Here is a 17643-nt window from a genome sequence, read left to right on the forward strand (position 1 = left end):
CGAGAGCTGCTGTGACTGTGAGCTACCCACCGACGACTGGGGACCGGCTGCCTCAGCCAGGGGGAGCGCAAGGCTCATAACACCAGCATGGGCCAGGGAGCTGTGTCCTACACAACTAGACTGAGAAACAACGGCTTGAACCAGAGTTGTGGGGGAGGCGGAAGAAAGGGGGAAGAAAAAAAATATATGAACAGCAAAAATATAAAGCTTTTGGAAGATGAGGTAGGAAAATATCTTCATGACCTCGGAGTAGAGAAACATTTCTTAACACACAAAACCACTAACCATAAAGGAAAAGGATAAAATTCAACTACATTAAAATTAGGAAACCATTTAAAGAGGGAAAAGGCAAACCACAGAAAAGGAAGAGATAGGGGCGGCCGGATGACTCAATTGGTTAAAGCGTGAGCTCTGAACAACAGGGTTGCTGATTCGATTCCCACATGGGCCAGTGAGCTGCGCCCTCTGCCACTAAAGATTGAAAACAGTGACTGAAAACGGCCACTGGACTTGGAGCTGAGCTGCGCCCTCCACACCTAGATTGAAGGACAACAACTTGGAGCTGATGGGCCCTGGAGAAACACACTGTTCCCCAATATTCCCCAATTTTAAAAAAATTAAAAGAAAAGGAAAAGATATTTGCAACACATATAACCAACAAAGGATTTTCAGCATACACAAAGAAGTCCTAAAACTCATCATAAAAAGTCAAAAAACTCAATTGAAAAAGGGGCAAGAGACTTGTATGGGCTCATGACAAAAGAAATCCAAATATCCAATAAGCATGTGAAGGTATTTAACCTCATCTGTTATCAGAGAAATGAGCAGTGAGGGAGTAGAGAGTAAAAAGGGACAGGCGGATATGTTCATTTATCTTGACTGTGGTTCTGATTCCACAGATGTTCACTCGGAAGATTGTCACTTTAAATATGTGTGGTTTGTTGTACATCAGTTATACCTCAGTAAAGCTGTAAAACACACATACAATCATACACACAATGACATACCATTTGACATCCACCAGACTAGCAAAATATTTTAAAGTCATACAATAACTAGTGTAGGATGTGTAGGAATAGAAACTCTGATACACTGCTGGTGGGGATCTAAATTGGTTCTATTACTTGGGAAAACAATTTGTCTTTATCTATTAAAGTTGAAGATACGCGTCCCCCAGGAACTCAGCAATTCCACTCCTAGATATATATCCTAGGGAAATGTGTACATATCTTTCCTGAAAGATATGTATTATAGATGACTCATAGCTGCATTTCACAGAACAGCCCAAACTGGAAACAACCCAACAGTTCGTCAAAAGGAGAATGGATAAGCTGAGAAATACTACGGAGGAACACATACCGTGTGATTCCACTAAAGTATAAAACCAAGCAAGACTAAATTCCTGTTTAGGGATGCATCCATAGTTGATAAAACTGTAAAGAGAAGCAAGGAAATTGTTATCATAAAAGTGAAGAGTGGAAGAGTGTGGCTCCTTCTAAGAGGAAGAGTAAACTGTAATTGGTCAGGCAGCTGCTGGGATGCTGGCGGTCTCACACTGGTGCTCACTTGTAACTATTGTTACAAGTGTACAAACAAATGGTATATTTGATTTAAGCACTTTTCTGTATGTACGTCTGTATATGTTATATTTAACAATAAGAACATCTTTTTAAAGACCCAAGATACAATTCTGAATTACACCAAATTTTAAGGAAGGGCTGCAGGGAAAGGAGTCTAGGAAAGAGACAGGGCAGGAGGAACCAAGAGAAAAGAAGCCCCAAATTTCCAAAAGGGAGTGGACAACAACACCAACCCTTATCCGCCCCTGCTTTGCAGGACACATCAGAGCAGGGCTGAGAGCCACCAGCTTGTGTCTTTACAGCCATGACAGGAATATGCTTGCTGCACAAGAGAAAAACGAGCGAAGGCACAAACAGACAAGAAGAAACACTATAAGGATGCAAACATATGGGAAAATGTCTACTCTTCCTTAATGAGCAAAGACATACAAAATTTTAAAAACTGAATGGCCATTTTTTGCCTATTATAGTAGCAAAAATTGAGGGGAGGTGGAAGAAATTGCAATATGTCAGGCTGGAGAGAATACCAAATTGATGCATGGTTACTGACTGCTAACACTATGAATAAATAGCATTCTTTAAAAATAAAATCTGGCAATATGCATCAGAAAATTTTAACTGCTCATACCATTTTACTCAGTAATCCTACTTCTGGGAATCTATGCTAGGAAAATTAGACACAATGTGATATATAGATGATGTATTACAGAATCGTACACTTGAAACCTGTGTAACTTAACTAACCATTGTCATCCCAATACACTTTAATTTAAAAAAAGAAATAGAACTGAATATATCAGTAATGAGAATTTTTTAAAAAAGAAAATTACACAAAGGAAGGAAAAGGGTATATGAATGAGTCTGGGGCAAGGGAAACAAAAGAAAAAATAAACAAATGGGACTACAGCAAACTAAAAAGTGTTTGCACAGCAAAGAAAGCCATCAACAAAAGGAAAAGACAACCTACTGAATGGGAGAAGATATTTCCCATTGATACATCTGTAAGGGGTTAATATCCAAAATTTATAAAGAACTCATAAAACTCCACACCAAAAATCCCCAACAATACAATTAAAACATGGGCAGAGGACCTGAACAGACATTTCTCCAAAGAGGACATAAGGATGGCCAACAGACATATGAAAAGATGCTCAACCTCACTAATCATCAGAGAAATGCAAATTCAAAGCACAAAGAGATATCAGTACACATCTATCCAAATGGCTAAAATAAAAAGTTGTGATAACACACAATGGTGTTGATTAGGTGGAGAAACTGGATCATGCATACATCACTGGTGGGAATGTACAATGGCACTCTGGAAATGAGTACGGCAGTTTCTTACAAACCTAAACATGCAATTACCATACAACTCAGCAATTACACTCTTGGAAATAATCCTAGAGAAATAAAAATTTGCATTCACACAAAAACCTGGACACAAATGTTTATAGCCACTTCATTTGTCATAGCCCCAAACTGGAAACAAAACAAACGTGTTTCAGTGAATGAATGGGTAAACAAAGTGTGGTCCATCTATGGTATGGACTACTACTTAAAATCGTACAAATGTTAGATATAAGCCTAGGGTGCTTCAGGAGTGCAAAGGAGTGCCCAGCCCAGCCTGGGAAGAGGTGGAGAAGAAGGTTAGGGAAGGCTTCCAAGAGGAAGTAGCGTCTCAGCTTGGTCTTATTAAGTGGTAACTGGCTCAAACATGGAGGAAGAACATTCTGAGTACAGAGAACAGCGTGTGCAAAGCCGTGAAGTCTTAAGAGAGCAGCATACATCAGACGGCCTGTAAATGGTAGTTCAACATGGTTGGAGCTCAGTGGGGACTAGCAAGAGATGAGCCTGCAGGTGTCAGCAGAATACCCCTTGGGCCTCCAAGCTAAGGAGCCTATCAGACATTGGGGAGCCGCTGAAGGGTCTTAATTGGGGAAGTAAGTATCAAATTGGTTCCTGAGAGCTGTCTGTCAGACTCTGGGGAGGGTGGGTCAGAAGGTGGTGAGACCTCAGACTGAGAGACCAACATGGAAGCTGTTCCCTTGGTCCAGAGAATGTGCTAAAGGCTGTGGCAGTGGGGAAGAGGGTGGGGGACGAGTACAAGAGTCGTTTGGTGGATCATAACTGAGTGTTCATTGTTCACTGTAAAATGAGGGGCAGGGGAGAAGGCAGAATGCACTGGGCATGGAGACGCACCCTGGAGGGCAGGGCTACAGAAGCTCTCTTCCCCACTGCCCCCTCTCCTTCTCATTCTCCCCCACCCTCGCCGTGTTCCTGCTCCTCACCTCTGTGCTTCTGGGCCTGGGTGATTACTCAGAACCAACACACTGATGCATAAACCAGAGGCACATTTATTTCTGTCGCATGGTGGGGGCCTAACTTAGACCTGTTGTGAAAACTAAAAGTGATCATGAAGGGAAAGCTCCAGGCTCATGCTGCATATGCCATTGGTGTTGGTTGTTTTCCATCAAATGAACACTGCCTCCGAAAGAACCCCCCACCCCCACCCCCGCTCCAAACTGGAACATTAATGTCCTCCGGAAATGGCAGCTCTTTCGCTTGCACAGATAGAATCTTCTTCTCTGAAGCCCTTTTTTTTTTTTTTTTTTTTTTTAAGATTTTATTGGGGAAGGAGAACAGGACTTTATTGGGAAACAGTGTGTACTTCCAGGACTTTTTTTTTTTCCAAGTCAAGTTGTTGTCCTTTCAGTCTTAGTTGTGGAGGGCACAGCTCAGCTCCAGGTCCAGTTGCCGTTCTCTAGTTGCCGTTCTCTAGTTGCAGGGGGCACAGCCCACCATCCCTTGCGGCAGTCGAACCGGCAACCCTGTGGTTGAGAGGATGCATTCCAACCAACTGAGCCATCCGGGAGCTCAGCGGCAGCTCAGCTCAAGGTTCCGTGTTCAATCTTAGTTACAGGGGGCGGAGCCCACCATCCCTTGCGGGACTCCAGGAATTGAACTGACAACCTTGTGGTTGAGAGCCCACTGGCCCATGTGGGAATCAAACCGGCAGCCTTCGGCGTTAGGAGCACAGAGCTCCAACCGCCTGATCCACTAGGCTGGCCCTCTGAAGCCCCTTTTTAAAAAACAGTTGTTCTTGGGGGTGGCCGGATGGTTCAGTTGGTTCGAGCACAAGCTCTCAACCACAAGGTTGCCGGTTCAATTCCCACATGGGATGGTGGGCAGTGCCTCCTGCAAACTAGATTGAAAACGGCAACTGGACTTGGAGCTGAGCTGTGCCCTCCACAACTAGATTGAAGGACAACAATTTGGAGCTGATGGGCCCTGGAGAAACACACTGTTTCCCAATATTCCATCCCCACAAATAATTAAAAAACAAAAACAAAGAACCAGTTGTTAAAACAAAGAACCAGTTGTTCAAGGAGTGACAGAAAATTCTTGAGCCACTGACTGGGTCCATCCCATCAGTAATACACTGCATCCATTTGCTACTTTTGCAGGTAGCTGATCCGATCCACTGTGTCCCGATTGCTTTTTCCTGCTTTCAGTTTCCAAAGGTGACCTTTTCCTATCCTTGTCCTCAGAGTCTGGGGCCCAGAGCTCCCCATGCCCTGACACGTCTGAATGGGATCAACAAGACCTCTGTTTTGTTGCTTCAAGCTCTCCTTTCAGAATAAGCTGTGCTGGGGTCTCAAATGGGAAAGAAACGGTAGCTGGTTGTGGAGCAGGCTGAGCAGAACAGAAGGTTTGAGTCAAGGTGTGTGAACCTCCGTCCTGGGAAGAGGGCTGTCAGTTTCCCTTCCTGCTTTTCCTTGTTTCGGGAACGCATGGAAGAATCAGTCAGAGGAAATGACTAGAAAATACAAGTGGCAGGTGGCCCTGGCTCTGCTCACTGCAAACTCACTCACAGTCACTACCATGGTTTCAAGGCTGAAGTTTCCTCTCTGCTCTTCTGTTCAGTCATCACTGCTCCACACACTCCTGCACAGTTGGCTCCACAGACTGGTGCAGACTAAACCCTGTGTACAAACTAGCTTATTTGTTGCTTGTTTTATAAATAACGCTTATTGCCTTTTTTCTTGGAAAAAAAAGTACATGCCAGGAAAATTAGCGATAAACTCATATTCCAGAACTGACATTTCAGATTTCATATTTCCCTCCCTATCTTTTTGTGATGCATACCGCATCACATAATTGAGATCAAACCTGATTTTGTATATCTTTCAAATGCTTTTGACTTTGAACCCCACAGTGGACTTATGCCTATCTCTTTCTCCTTTGAGCTCCTGGCCTTCCGGCACCGCTTAGGGCAAATTCAGCCACCTGCACAGGCTTGCTTGTTACTGTCGCTGTTATCTGTTGGAATGCACAGAGCTCTCACAATGTTCCAGGCACTAAGCATTTGCCAGGCATATCAACCATTTAACGCTGGCTCTTTACTGGGATCTGAATTGTCCTTTATTCCCGCTCCCAGCCTGCCATAGCCAGGGGTTGCCAGAAAGGCTCTTCCCTATGAAAACCCAAAAGTAAAGGTGTCTCCTGACCCTCCTGGCTGTGGATGAGCCAATGACATGAGGCCACACTGTCACTATCAAAGCCCACCACCCATCTCCCAGCTGGACTTGGCAAATCAGTACACGGGGCTGGTGGGATCCACCTCGGAAGTGGGGGAGCAATGAGCCCCTCCATGCTGGGTGTGTTCCCAGAGTTGATCATGGCTGATATGAAACAAGGCATGCCCAGGTGCGTTGTGTCCACAAGTCACAGCAGCATGACATAAGGGGGGCTGCTTGTTGTGTATGAGTTGGAGGTGGGCATGGGCTCCAAAATAACTGATCCACTGGTCTGAGCACAAAGCATCCTAGGTCCAACAAGGCTTTGTCCCAAAACTAAAGTCTGAGCTGGGCCTCCTTCTAGGTCCTGGCTGGCACTGGGACCTGGAACAGCTACCCTGTGGAATGGAGGAAAAGGCCTGCCCTTATATAAAATTGATGGAGGAGGGGTTGCAGGTAAGGGGAGAAAGTGTGAGGGCACAAATTCAAAACTCATTCATCTTAAGCTAACACTCTAGGAACTATTGATTGTTTTATGTGCTTTACAAATACAAACTTGTTTAATTCTTTCAACACCCTGTAAGTACCTACTGTTATCATCAACTCCATTTTACAGATGATGAAAGTGAGTAAAACAGGTGAGGTAACTTCCTCAAGGTCACAGAGCTAGCAGCCAGATGGTGGAACAGCGATTTGAAGCCAGGTGATCTGGCTCCAAAAGCCTGTTTTTAACTGCTGTACCATCAGAGAAATTTTGGGAAATACACAGAAACAAAGATAACAACGTATACTAGCACCACTGGTCACAGTTTGCTGGGTAGCCTGCCCGTCCTATGTTTTACGGTACACTACATGTTTTTTAAAAGAGGAATCCTTTTCTACAGCTTGGTCTGTAACCTTCCTGAAGGCCATTTCCCGTGTCTGTACAGATGGCTTTACACTCGGCACTTTAAATGGCACGTATCTTTTTCTGTGGTTGAAACATTATTTATTTAAGCAATACCCTACCGAGGGACATTCAGAGTGCTTCCAATTTTTCTCCATGACAGAATTGTCCAAGAGGCAGAGGGGTGATCACCTTTTTTAAAAACCACCTTTTGACCCCAACCAGCTACATCTGCAAAATAAAACTTAAGCACAAAAAACCGCAAGGGAGGGCGTCCTTGTGTGTAGGAGGGCAACCACCGCGGCTCTTCCTGCTTCCCTTTGTCTGGCGGCCCCGCGAGATTGGCTGGAGCCAGCGCCGAGGGACTGCAGAGGCCCACGGCTCCCATTACGCACGCGCGGGGCGGGGGGACGGCGGGAAGCAGGCGAGAGCGCGCCAACACCCGCGCGTGACAGAAGTAACAAAAAGTGCAGGGGCAGGGCTTCCTGCCTCGCTCTACCCTTGGCTCCGCCCCTCTGCCCTGCCCAAGCTTCTCATTAGTAAGACATCTTCAGCCCATAGGCCCGAGAGCCAAAGGGCTGGGTCTGCCCCAAGATGTGCCTTCTTCCGGAGCCGCAGAAAAAGACAGCCAATTGCGATGCCGCGCTCAGGCATCTGTTTAGGACAGGCCCATGGGTCCTGAAGGGGCTTTGTACGGCAACCGGTACTTGAGAGTTCAACGGCAAGTTTCGAAGATGCCGCCCAAAGGAAAAAGCCGTTCTGGAAAAGGGGGGAAAGGTACAGCGGCCAGAGCAGCGGGGGAGAATGGGGTCGGGTTAGAAGCGGGGGGAGGGAGCAGACCGGAGATCCCCGGGGTCCCGGATGGAGGCAGCGGGTGGCCAGTGACTGACCCGGAAGTGATAATTTGGACAATCAGTGCGGACTTCTCTGGAAAGCTTTAATTGATAAAACATGGAAGGCAACTAGATGGCAGCTAGAGTAGAACAAACGACTAAGGGAACGTTTTGTTAGTTTCTTCAGGATGGGGAAAACTGGGGAGTGAGGCTGACCTGAAGGACCCAGTAGAGTTAGAGAGGGAAAGGTGGTACAGAGGAGGGAGATTTAGGGGGAAATGGGGTCCAGGACAGAGGTGGAGCAGTTGAGCTGTGAATAGAAGGGACACCTGATGCTTGAGGTCACAGGGAAAGAGACGAGGATGAATGTCGTTGTAAAAACTGGGGCTAGAGAGGGAGAAAGTGGTGGAGTTTGTAGGAGATAATACTCAATGGCCCATATTTGTTAATAAAGTGGAAGGCACCGGCAATTTCTTAGACTGAGTGGCCGGCACTGAGTAGGGCTGTTGAGAGTACAGGTTTGGAACAGTCACCGAGGTGATGGAAAAGGGAGTGAAACGCTGGTAAAAGGATTGCCCTGTGCACTGAGAGCCTAAGATTGAAGGCCGTGAATTTCTGGGGATCATGTTCTGCACAGTCATGATTTACCTAGTCCCGTGCACCTTACAGTATAGGATTGAAAAGAGTTAAGTGTAGTCTTCAGCCAAGGTGGAGGTTTTGTTGAACAGTGATAACAGAAGGATAATAACACAAGGGAGTTACAGTCCCAGTGGGAATACAGTCCAGATGGTCAAGCGTGAGGTCCAGACAGGAGGGAAGACGTCTGACGGTGTAGGGCAGAGGTGTCCAAACTGTTTTCAATGTTTTTCACGAAGGGCCATATGCAGTAAAATACACAAACAGCCGGGCCACTCACTAGAGGTGAAGTACGTATTGCCTCACCTGGTTTATTCAAGTAAACTAAATATATTTTTGGAATTTGCTGCGGGCCAATTAACAATAGACCGCAGGCCACAGTGTGGACACCCCTGGTGTAGGGGAACATGGCAGGATAAAGGGACAGAGGTGGAGGCAGTTTTTGTGAAGACAAAGAGCCAGGGTAGTGGGAATGAGGCATGAGAAAGCTGGAAAAACAGCAAGTTGTAGCCGGAGACTGAACTACTAGTTCTGAGTGGCAGATTCATCGGGTGCCTCTGAGAGCAGGTGGCCTGAAGCAGAGGCATGGCCATTCGGGAGGGAGGTCTGGAAGTGTAAGGTTAGGTTGGTGGATAATTTCTCAGCATAGATGGTGAGCTCATCATAGATGGTGGCAGGAGTGAGGGTGGAAAGGAAGCCTGAAGCTACTGCCAGAGTCCTCAATCAGCCAACGGGAGTGAGGTGGCATTTAGAAGATGACAGTATCCAACAGGGGAGAGGATGGGCTAACTGGAAGGCATCATTATTCAAAAGTGAACATACAGCAAACCCACCTAAGAGTCTGGTGTAATAAATCTCCTTTGGCAGTGACATTTTCTTAGGCATTTGGTAATCAGTACAGTATTTTGGGTTTTCAGTTGTGGGCTGGATGCTATGCCAGGCACAGGAGATACGAAGATGAATAAGATGGAGCCTCCTGATAAAAACTTTTCAGTGGTTCCCTATGACTTCTAGCATGAACCCCAAGTTCCTTAATGGGGCCCAAAGGCTCTCAGCCACCTCTCCTGGGCTCATGTCACAGCACTCCCACCTCAGATGTGGCTTCATCCATAGTCTTCTACACATACCACTGTCCCCCCACCCTGGAGTGTCTCCTCACCCTTGTTCTTTCTTCACCTGGTCAGCGCCTGCTCATCCAGGAAACCTTCCCTGATTGCTTGCAATATCCCTCTGCTTCCACAGCCCCCTCCCTGTCCATTCTCCTAAATGACCTCTACAGACCCTTCTTCCCAGGTAGCATGTGAGCTCCCTGAAGGAAGGTACCATGGCTTGTTCACCTTCGTATTCCCAGTGCCTGGAACTTAGTAGTTACTTAGGAAATGTTGATTGAACTGAACTGAACCCAGCGATAGTTCTTAGGGACATCAGCCTCCAACTGTAAGTATGCTGCCGACACAGAAGTTGACATGGTAATAAAATTACATATCAGTAAAATGTAAGTTGCCGCGGATGGTTGTTAATCTGAATATTGATGACTTTTCTTGGGAGGGTATTGATAGGCAATGTAGTAGACTCCAGAAGTTTGCACATGAATGTATTCTTTAGCCAAATAGGGATGTTGGAGAATTGGATCTTTATTTAAAATATGTCCGTGGAGATTTTACATATTGGAATGGCGAGTACTCAAATACACAGCTGTGTGCTTGGTAGAAATCTTACAAGAGCTCAGGGGTTTGCCCTTAGAAGGCGCATCCAGATTGGATCCAGAGACTCTGGACCAGGCGTGTAGTGCTCTGTCAGCTGTTAGCACACTCCCCAGTGTGTGTATTTTTCTGTGAAGGGTTTATGCAGGGCACAGGTTTGCTGTTGTAAGAGCAGTGAATCAGAGATTAATTCAGCTTGATGTAGTCCAGTGTCTGGCAGAGTCCCCTTTGGAAGCTTGGTGCTGTAACGAAGCTAAAAACTTGTTGTGTTGGCCCTTTCTGTAAATATCAAGGTGCAGTTTAAATGAGTACCTGTCATCTCTTCTCTAAAGGGGAAGCCGCCTCTGGGAGTGACAGTTCTGACAAGAAGTCCCAGGGTCCCAAAGGTGGTGGCAATTCAGTAAAGGTGAGTTACTAGGTCATTTTTCATGTTAAGTATAAAAAACACATATACATGTGTTATGTTGGTACATGTAAAAGGAAAAGACAGTATGCTTAACTCATTCTAAGAGGCTAGCCTGACACTGATGTAAAATCAAGATAATACAGAATTGGAAAATCTAGACCAATCTCACTTATGAAAAGTAATTCCTTCACAAATATTTTTCAAATGCTTTCTCAGACTTCCAGAATTTCTTCATACTTCAGTATTGTTTCTTCAAATGTATTAAGTTAGAGCTTCCGAGTAAATGAATGAATTATTTCTCAGGACAAAATATTGTATAAAACACAGAGCTTCAGTAAACAGGCAAAGGCACAGGTCTCATTAGCTAGCTCCCTTGCTGGTGAGCTGCAAATCAGGGCTCTGCCCATGAACATGGGGGTGAGACAATTGCAGACAGTTACTTGAAAGGCTCTGTCCCAGAGGAGTGTCCGCCCTGGGCAGATAGAATCTGCAAACAGAACTATACTACTTAGTGCTATGGAACAGGCAGTTTCCATGTTTCATTCAGGATACGGGATCCCATACTCTGATTCATTCATTCAGTAAGGATTTAGTGATATCTGCCCTGTGCCAAGCAGTGTACTAAGTTCTGGGTATTTAAAAAAAAAAAGCATAGGAGATGGTTCCTGTTATCAGTCTAGTTGGGAGCAGTTCGGTAAAGAAACACGTCCCATTGCTGTATGATAAGTGCAGTAGTGGAAACGTATCATATAAACCCAACCATAAGAGAGAGAGAGAGAGAGATCATGTAAATAGTGTGGGCCATTCTGCCCACTTTCTCCTTGATGAACCCGTGCCCCAGATAGCGGGAGATGGGGGACATGGAGCTGCTTTTCCATAGTTGACCTCTGTTCTCGCCTGAGCACCTGGTCCTCAAATACAAACCAGCTACTTCACCTGGCTTTCAGCTGAAGAAGTGCTCGTTGGGCTTACGAGCGTAATGAGGGCTGGCATGTTAGTCCCCAGTATGGCATCTCCGTAAGGGATGTTGGAGGGTCATTTCAGCTATGTGCAGCTTTCACCTTACATGTTGGCACTTGCTTCCCACCCCTACCTGTACCCCCTCCTTTAACCCCTGGCAGCAACTAACCTGTCTTCCGTTTCTGCCATTTTTTAATTTCAAGGATAGTATATGAATGGAATGATACAGTATGGAACCTTTTGGGATTGGCTTTTTCTCTGGAGATTGTGTTCCAGTTGTCACATGTATCAGTAGGCTGTACTTTTGTATTGCTGAGCACTGTTCCATCGAATGGAAGTGCCATAATGTTGTCGGAAAACAGGTTCTTGGCGTTCGTGTGGCAGGAAAGAATTCAGGACGCCCCAAGTAAGCCAACGAGCAGTAGATTTAAAGAGGACAGTCACTCTCAAGATGACAAGAGCGACTGCCCCAAAGAGAAGTGGCTTTGGGAATTTATTACCCTTAAAATGAAAGGGTGACACATTCTTTCCTTTGCTGTCAGGAAATTACTCCTGTGGGCTTAGGATCCCCTTGCCCCCAATTTCAGTAGTTGAACCCTGAGGATAACCTTGCTTTACTTGTCTCTGAATTTATAAGGGAGACACCTTTAGCCGCCACCCTAGTGTATCACCTACAACATAGAATAAATAACAGATTCTATTTGCATAAGAAATGGGAAATCCTGCAAAACAGATACCTTGACAAAATCAGTTTAAGGAAATAGTGATTTTTTTAGATATGCCTTTATGTAAACATAGGTCAACTGTGAATGCTTCTATGGGGTTGAGTATTATTAATGTTTAAGATAAGATACTTCCTCAGTGTCGAATTATGGAGAGGCTTTATACATTGGGCCTCTTGGTAAAAAGTGTTTCCTGGTGGGTTTTTTTTCATATCGTCTCTATTCTGAGGAAATAATAGCTGTTATTGAGTGCCAGCTGCTTTATCTGAATCTTCACAACCCTATGAGAACACACAGGCTCTGTTACTATCTCCGTGCACAAGTGGGAAAACACTTAGAGTTTTAAAAACATGTCTAAGATCACACAGCAGAGATGGGATTTGACTCCAGGACCCCAAATCTCAAACACTATCATGTTTCCTGTTAACATCGATGTACATGGTAAAAAATGGGAGCTTCCCACAGTCAGGTGCCTATTTTCCATCTAAATCAGGGTCCCGAGCTATTGTCTTGATGTGGGAAATGAGTTTGTGGTCACTACCCGACTGGGCAGACTTCTAGGATTTTCCGTTGCCATGAGCTAATGTGATTTTTCACTGTTGAGGGTAACCCAGACATTACTGCCGTGCTGTGACTAAAGGAATCGATTGCATCTCCAAATATTATGTGAACATACTTTTGCCTTGTAGGTCAGACACATTCTGTGTGAAAAACATGGAAAAATCATGGAAGCCATGGAAAAGTTAAAGTCTGGAACGAGATTCAATGAAGTGGCTGCAGAGTATAGTGAAGACAAAGCCAGGCAAGGGGTATGTGCTGTTCCCATTTCAAACGATCTGTCCCCCACAGAGGACACGCAGCAGTGGGGGTTATTTCTATATTCTGCCATTAATTTAAGCCACGTCTTGGTTTAAAGATCTTAAAAGTGAGCAGTTGAATATGGGTCACCTATGTGTAAACCTAGGTGTGAGCAAACTTGCACAGGTAACGTGAGCGCTCCTAGGTTCAGTGCAGGGTCCTTGTCACCCACTTCTTTACAACCCAGATGAATAAACCTGGGAACCTCAGCATTCAGGTTGGGAAATGCTCAAGCTATGGTAGGACTGTTCCCTCTTCAGGCCCACTTGACATCACGTGTCTTTTGGGTTTTCCAGGGCGACTTGGGTTGGATGAGCAGAGGGTCCATGGTGGGACCATTTCAAGAAGCGGCGTTCGCCTTGCCTGTCAGTGGGCTGGACAAGCCCGTGTTTACAGACCCTCCGGTTAAGACGAAATTTGGATATCATATTATTATGGTTGAAGGGAGAAAATAAAATTGTATGAAAGAATGAATGTTGTAGACATTGTGCTTATTTCTTTAAAAGGTGTTGGATCATCCTGTTTTATGAACGCTGTCACTGAGTTTCAGGTGCGCTACCTGCTGGAGTCCTGTGTTCAGGACATTGGCTTACCCAGGATACTAAGTGAACGTCTAATGTGCGTGTCACCCATAAAGGAAGTTGGAGTGCTAGAAAAAGCAAGCTAACTTCTGTGGCACGGAGATGGCGGTTACGGCTAGCTTGTGAGAACGTAGGGCAGGAATGGGCCTTGGACATCACGCACACCTTTGGGAAGTTGGCTGAAGTTCTGAAGGAGTTGGCAAATGAAAAAATGAAGGATTTATACATTTACATCCATGGCATATGCAGTCATTTCTGCTTGAAACTGTATTTTTTTCATTAAGTTCAATGCTTAAAGAACAAACTTCATTCATAGTAGGGTAACTGCAAATGAAAACCTAAACGAGTTCCCACTTTTTACCTATCAGACTGGCACGGTTCAGCATGTTGGTGAGAGTATGGGGAAACAGGCCTTCATTCATTAATGGTGGAAATGTATAGTACTCTAACCTCTATGGAGAACAATTTGGCAGTACCTATCAAAATGATAAACATATGCTTTGACTCAGCAACTCCATTTCTAGGAATTTATCCTATGGACGTAATCACATGTATAAAAGGTACAAAGGTACAAGGACATGCATTACAGTGTCCGTTGGAAACAGACTGAATGACCATTGAGAGAAGCCTAGTGTATGTATATAGTGTATACACTACCCACTATATAGTGGGTAGACGCGCGCACACACACTGTACTACCATCTGGGTACACACACACACACACACACACAGTACTACCATTTGGATAGACACACACACTCACTGGTGCTTACAGATACATGGACTGTCTCTGGAAATGGCAATCCAGAGCTGGGGGCAGGGGCAGGTAAGGCACTTTCTACCTCATACCCTTCAATCACGGCTCTTAATCTCTTGTGTGCCATGGAGCCCTTAGGCAGTTTGCCCAGGCCTGTGGCTCTCTTCTCAGCATGTTGATTTTAAGCCAATAAAGTAAAATACATAGGGATTACAAAGAACACCAATTATACTGAAATAGTGTACTCAAAATAGTTTTACACTGTCATATGTATACATATCTTTGTTACTCAGTAGAATACTAAGTGAAAATTTAGTGGTAGGTCTGAAAAACACCATGGATGTGTGGTTATGAGCAGCAGTGGTATTTTGACATGGCTGCAATAACAAATCTCTGATTTCTATTGGTGACAAAGTCATAGGTACTGCTCCTCTAGTTTGCTGCCTACTCAGACAGACATCTGAATTCTATCCGTGAACTTCAGTTTAAAAACCCCTGCCTTAGATACTGTTGGAATATTTTACCCTGTACATGTGGAGCTAAGTCCTTTTTTCACATCAGGGGAGAGAGGACTTGATTAGCTGAATTTCCACTAATATTTGTATGCATGATGGAAGGGACTGAAAAACAAAGATGTAGCACACAGCCATTCAGTCCACGTAGGGAAACGGTGAGCTGGACAGAAATGCAGTTTGAATTGCTGAAGCACAGGGTTAGCACCAAGATTTTTTTTCATGCTACATAATCACATTACCCTAAAATATTAGGAGTAATTTCTTTTGGTGAGAGCCTAATAATAGGTGTACCATTAATAACCTATTATTAAACTTCAGTTCTAGGTCCAGTTGCCGTTGTTAGTTGCAGGAGGCACAGCCCATCATCCCTTGCAGGAGTCAAACCAGCAACCTTGTGGTTGAGAGCCCACGCTCCAACCAACTGAGCCATCCGGGAGGCAGGTCAGCTCAAGGTGCCGTGTTCAATCTTAGTTGCAGGGGGCACTGCCCACCATCCCCTGTGGGAGTCAAGTCGAACTGGCAACCTTGTGGTTGAGAGCCTCATTGACTGACTTCATTCTAGTTGTGGAGGGCGCAGTTCACAGGCCCATGTGAGAATCGAACCGGCAACCCTGTTGCCCAGAGCTTGCGCTCTAACCAACTGAGCCACCCATCCGCCCTCAGCTCAACTCTTAAACTTCTATCTGTATATTTTGTAATATGCATAATAGATGAGAATAGTAGTGTGTGAACTGTTCGAGAAAACCAGACCCAAAATGGCATCACTTGTGCTAAAGCAGGCAAACCTAGACTTAATACCTGACCGAACTGACATCTCAGCCTTCACCAGAAATGGAATCTTAATCAACCAGTCGGGAATTTTTCTTTTTTTCTTTTTGTCCCCCCTTCTTCCACCTCCCCCAGCCCCCACTCCGGTTCAAGCCATTGTTTCTCAGTCTAGTTGTGTAGGACACAGCTCCCTGGCCCAGGCTGCTATTATGAGCCTTGCACTCTCCATGCTGAGGCAGTCTGTCGCTGATTGTCGGTCGGCCACTCACAGTGGCTCACGGCAGCTCTCACTGGCTGCCGGCCACTCACACTGGCCCCCAGCCACTCATGGCAGCACACGGTAGCCCACAGCAGCCGCAGCAGCTCACACTGACCTCAGGCAGCTCACGGCAGCCCAGCTCCAGGGAAAGCTGTTGTTCACAATCTTAGCTGTAGAGGGCGCAGCTCACTGGCCCATGTGGGATCGAACCGGCAACCTCGGCGTTAGGAACACGGTGCTCCAACCACCTGAGCCACGAGGCCGGCCCCACTCTGGAATTTTCTTGTCAATACCAGTGAGGTAATCTGTTATGTGGGCCCTTTCCATCCCCCAAAGGAAGAAGAAACCATCTGCATGATAAAACCTTTACCTTCCCCTTCCCCCCAAAAGTTGACATCCTGGTCTAAAAATAATCTTCTTTTGCTGATAGTTCTCCTGCCCCACCCTTCTATTTTTTGTAGAAACCCTCCCAGTGCTCTTCTACTTGCCGGAGGGATGGGATGCTGTTCGATTCATGAATGACTTAGCCAATTAGATCTTGAAGTTTACTCGGTTGAATTTTGTTTTAACTGTAGTTACATAAAAAATACAGGTCACTTTATATATGTATGTGCTGTAATAAAAAATAAACAACTGCTCTTTATCTGGTTCCTGGCACACAATGCCTAAAACCCTTGGAATCTCCAGTGATTACAGGGCATTTTGTATACTAATGAGGTGACTAGTGGCTGGCCTAAGCAGCTTCAGGATAGGGGCTGGTCACCAAAAAGACCAAGACATAATTAAAGGGTTGGAACTCTTGGCCCCATCTCCTGGCCTCTGGGGTGCGGAGAGGGGCTGGAGATTGAATTAATCACCAAAGGCCAATGATTTAAAGAGTCATGCCTAAGTAATGAAGCCTCCATAAAACTCCTGAAACGTTTGGGTTGGTGAACACAGCAAGGCACGGGGCGCAGGGGGGAGTGTGGCAGTCCCCAGAGGGCATGGAAGCTTCACCCAACTACCGCACCCTCCATACTTTGCCCCATACATCTCTTCCATTTGGCTGTTCTGGAGTTGTATCTTTATAAAAACCAGTAATAATAAGCAAACTGTTTTCCTGAGTTCTGTGAGCTGCTCTAGCAAATTGCTGATCCTGAAGGGGCCGCCGTGGGAACCCTCAGTTTGCAGCCAAGTTGGACAGAAGTGTGGCTGACATGAAGACCCGATACGAGCAGCTGGCATCGGAAGTGAAGGCAGTCTTATGGGAGTGAGCCCGTAAACTAGGGGGTCTGACCCCAACTCCGGGTAGTGTCAGAATCGAGCTGAATTGTAGGACACGCAGTTGGTGTCTGCAGAGAATTGGAGAACTGCTTGGCATGGGAAACTCTCACTGCCCGTGTCACAAGTGTGAGTAAAATCAGCTCCCATATCACAGGGGCTATAATTACAGTATGTTATAGCAGCTTTTCAGTCGGTAACACCTGGTTAACGCAATTCGCCCCTTACTGTGTCATCTTGGGCAGGTCACAGCCTCAGTGAGCCTTAGTTTCCTCCACTACAAAATGGCAATGCCACTCTCAACCTCAAAAGATTATGGCAAGAATTAAAGGAGAAACTATATAGCGTAGCCAGCACATAGTAGGTCCTTGATAACTGTCAGTTCCACTTCTCCAGTGACCG

The 17643-nt window shown here is 45.4% G+C and overlaps 1 protein-coding gene across 1 annotated transcript; it reads left to right on the plus strand.

Moving 5' to 3' along the window:
* The first annotated feature begins 7604 nt into the window (after nt 1-7604).
* Nucleotides 7605-13575, plus strand: PIN4 (peptidylprolyl cis/trans isomerase, NIMA-interacting 4). The gene is made up of 4 exons (XM_019747960.2): nt 7605-7760; nt 10488-10561; nt 12933-13052; nt 13398-13575. Exons 1-4 carry the CDS (start codon nt 7655-7657, stop codon nt 13554-13556), a joined length of 459 nt encoding a protein of 152 aa, XP_019603519.2. The 5' UTR covers nt 7605-7654; the 3' UTR covers nt 13557-13575.
* Nucleotides 13576-17643: the final 4068 nt, after the last annotated feature.

Source organism: Rhinolophus sinicus, chromosome X, assembly GCF_036562045.2.
Source record: "Rhinolophus sinicus isolate RSC01 chromosome X, ASM3656204v1, whole genome shotgun sequence".
Lineage (NCBI taxonomy): Eukaryota > Metazoa > Chordata > Mammalia > Chiroptera > Rhinolophidae > Rhinolophus > Rhinolophus sinicus.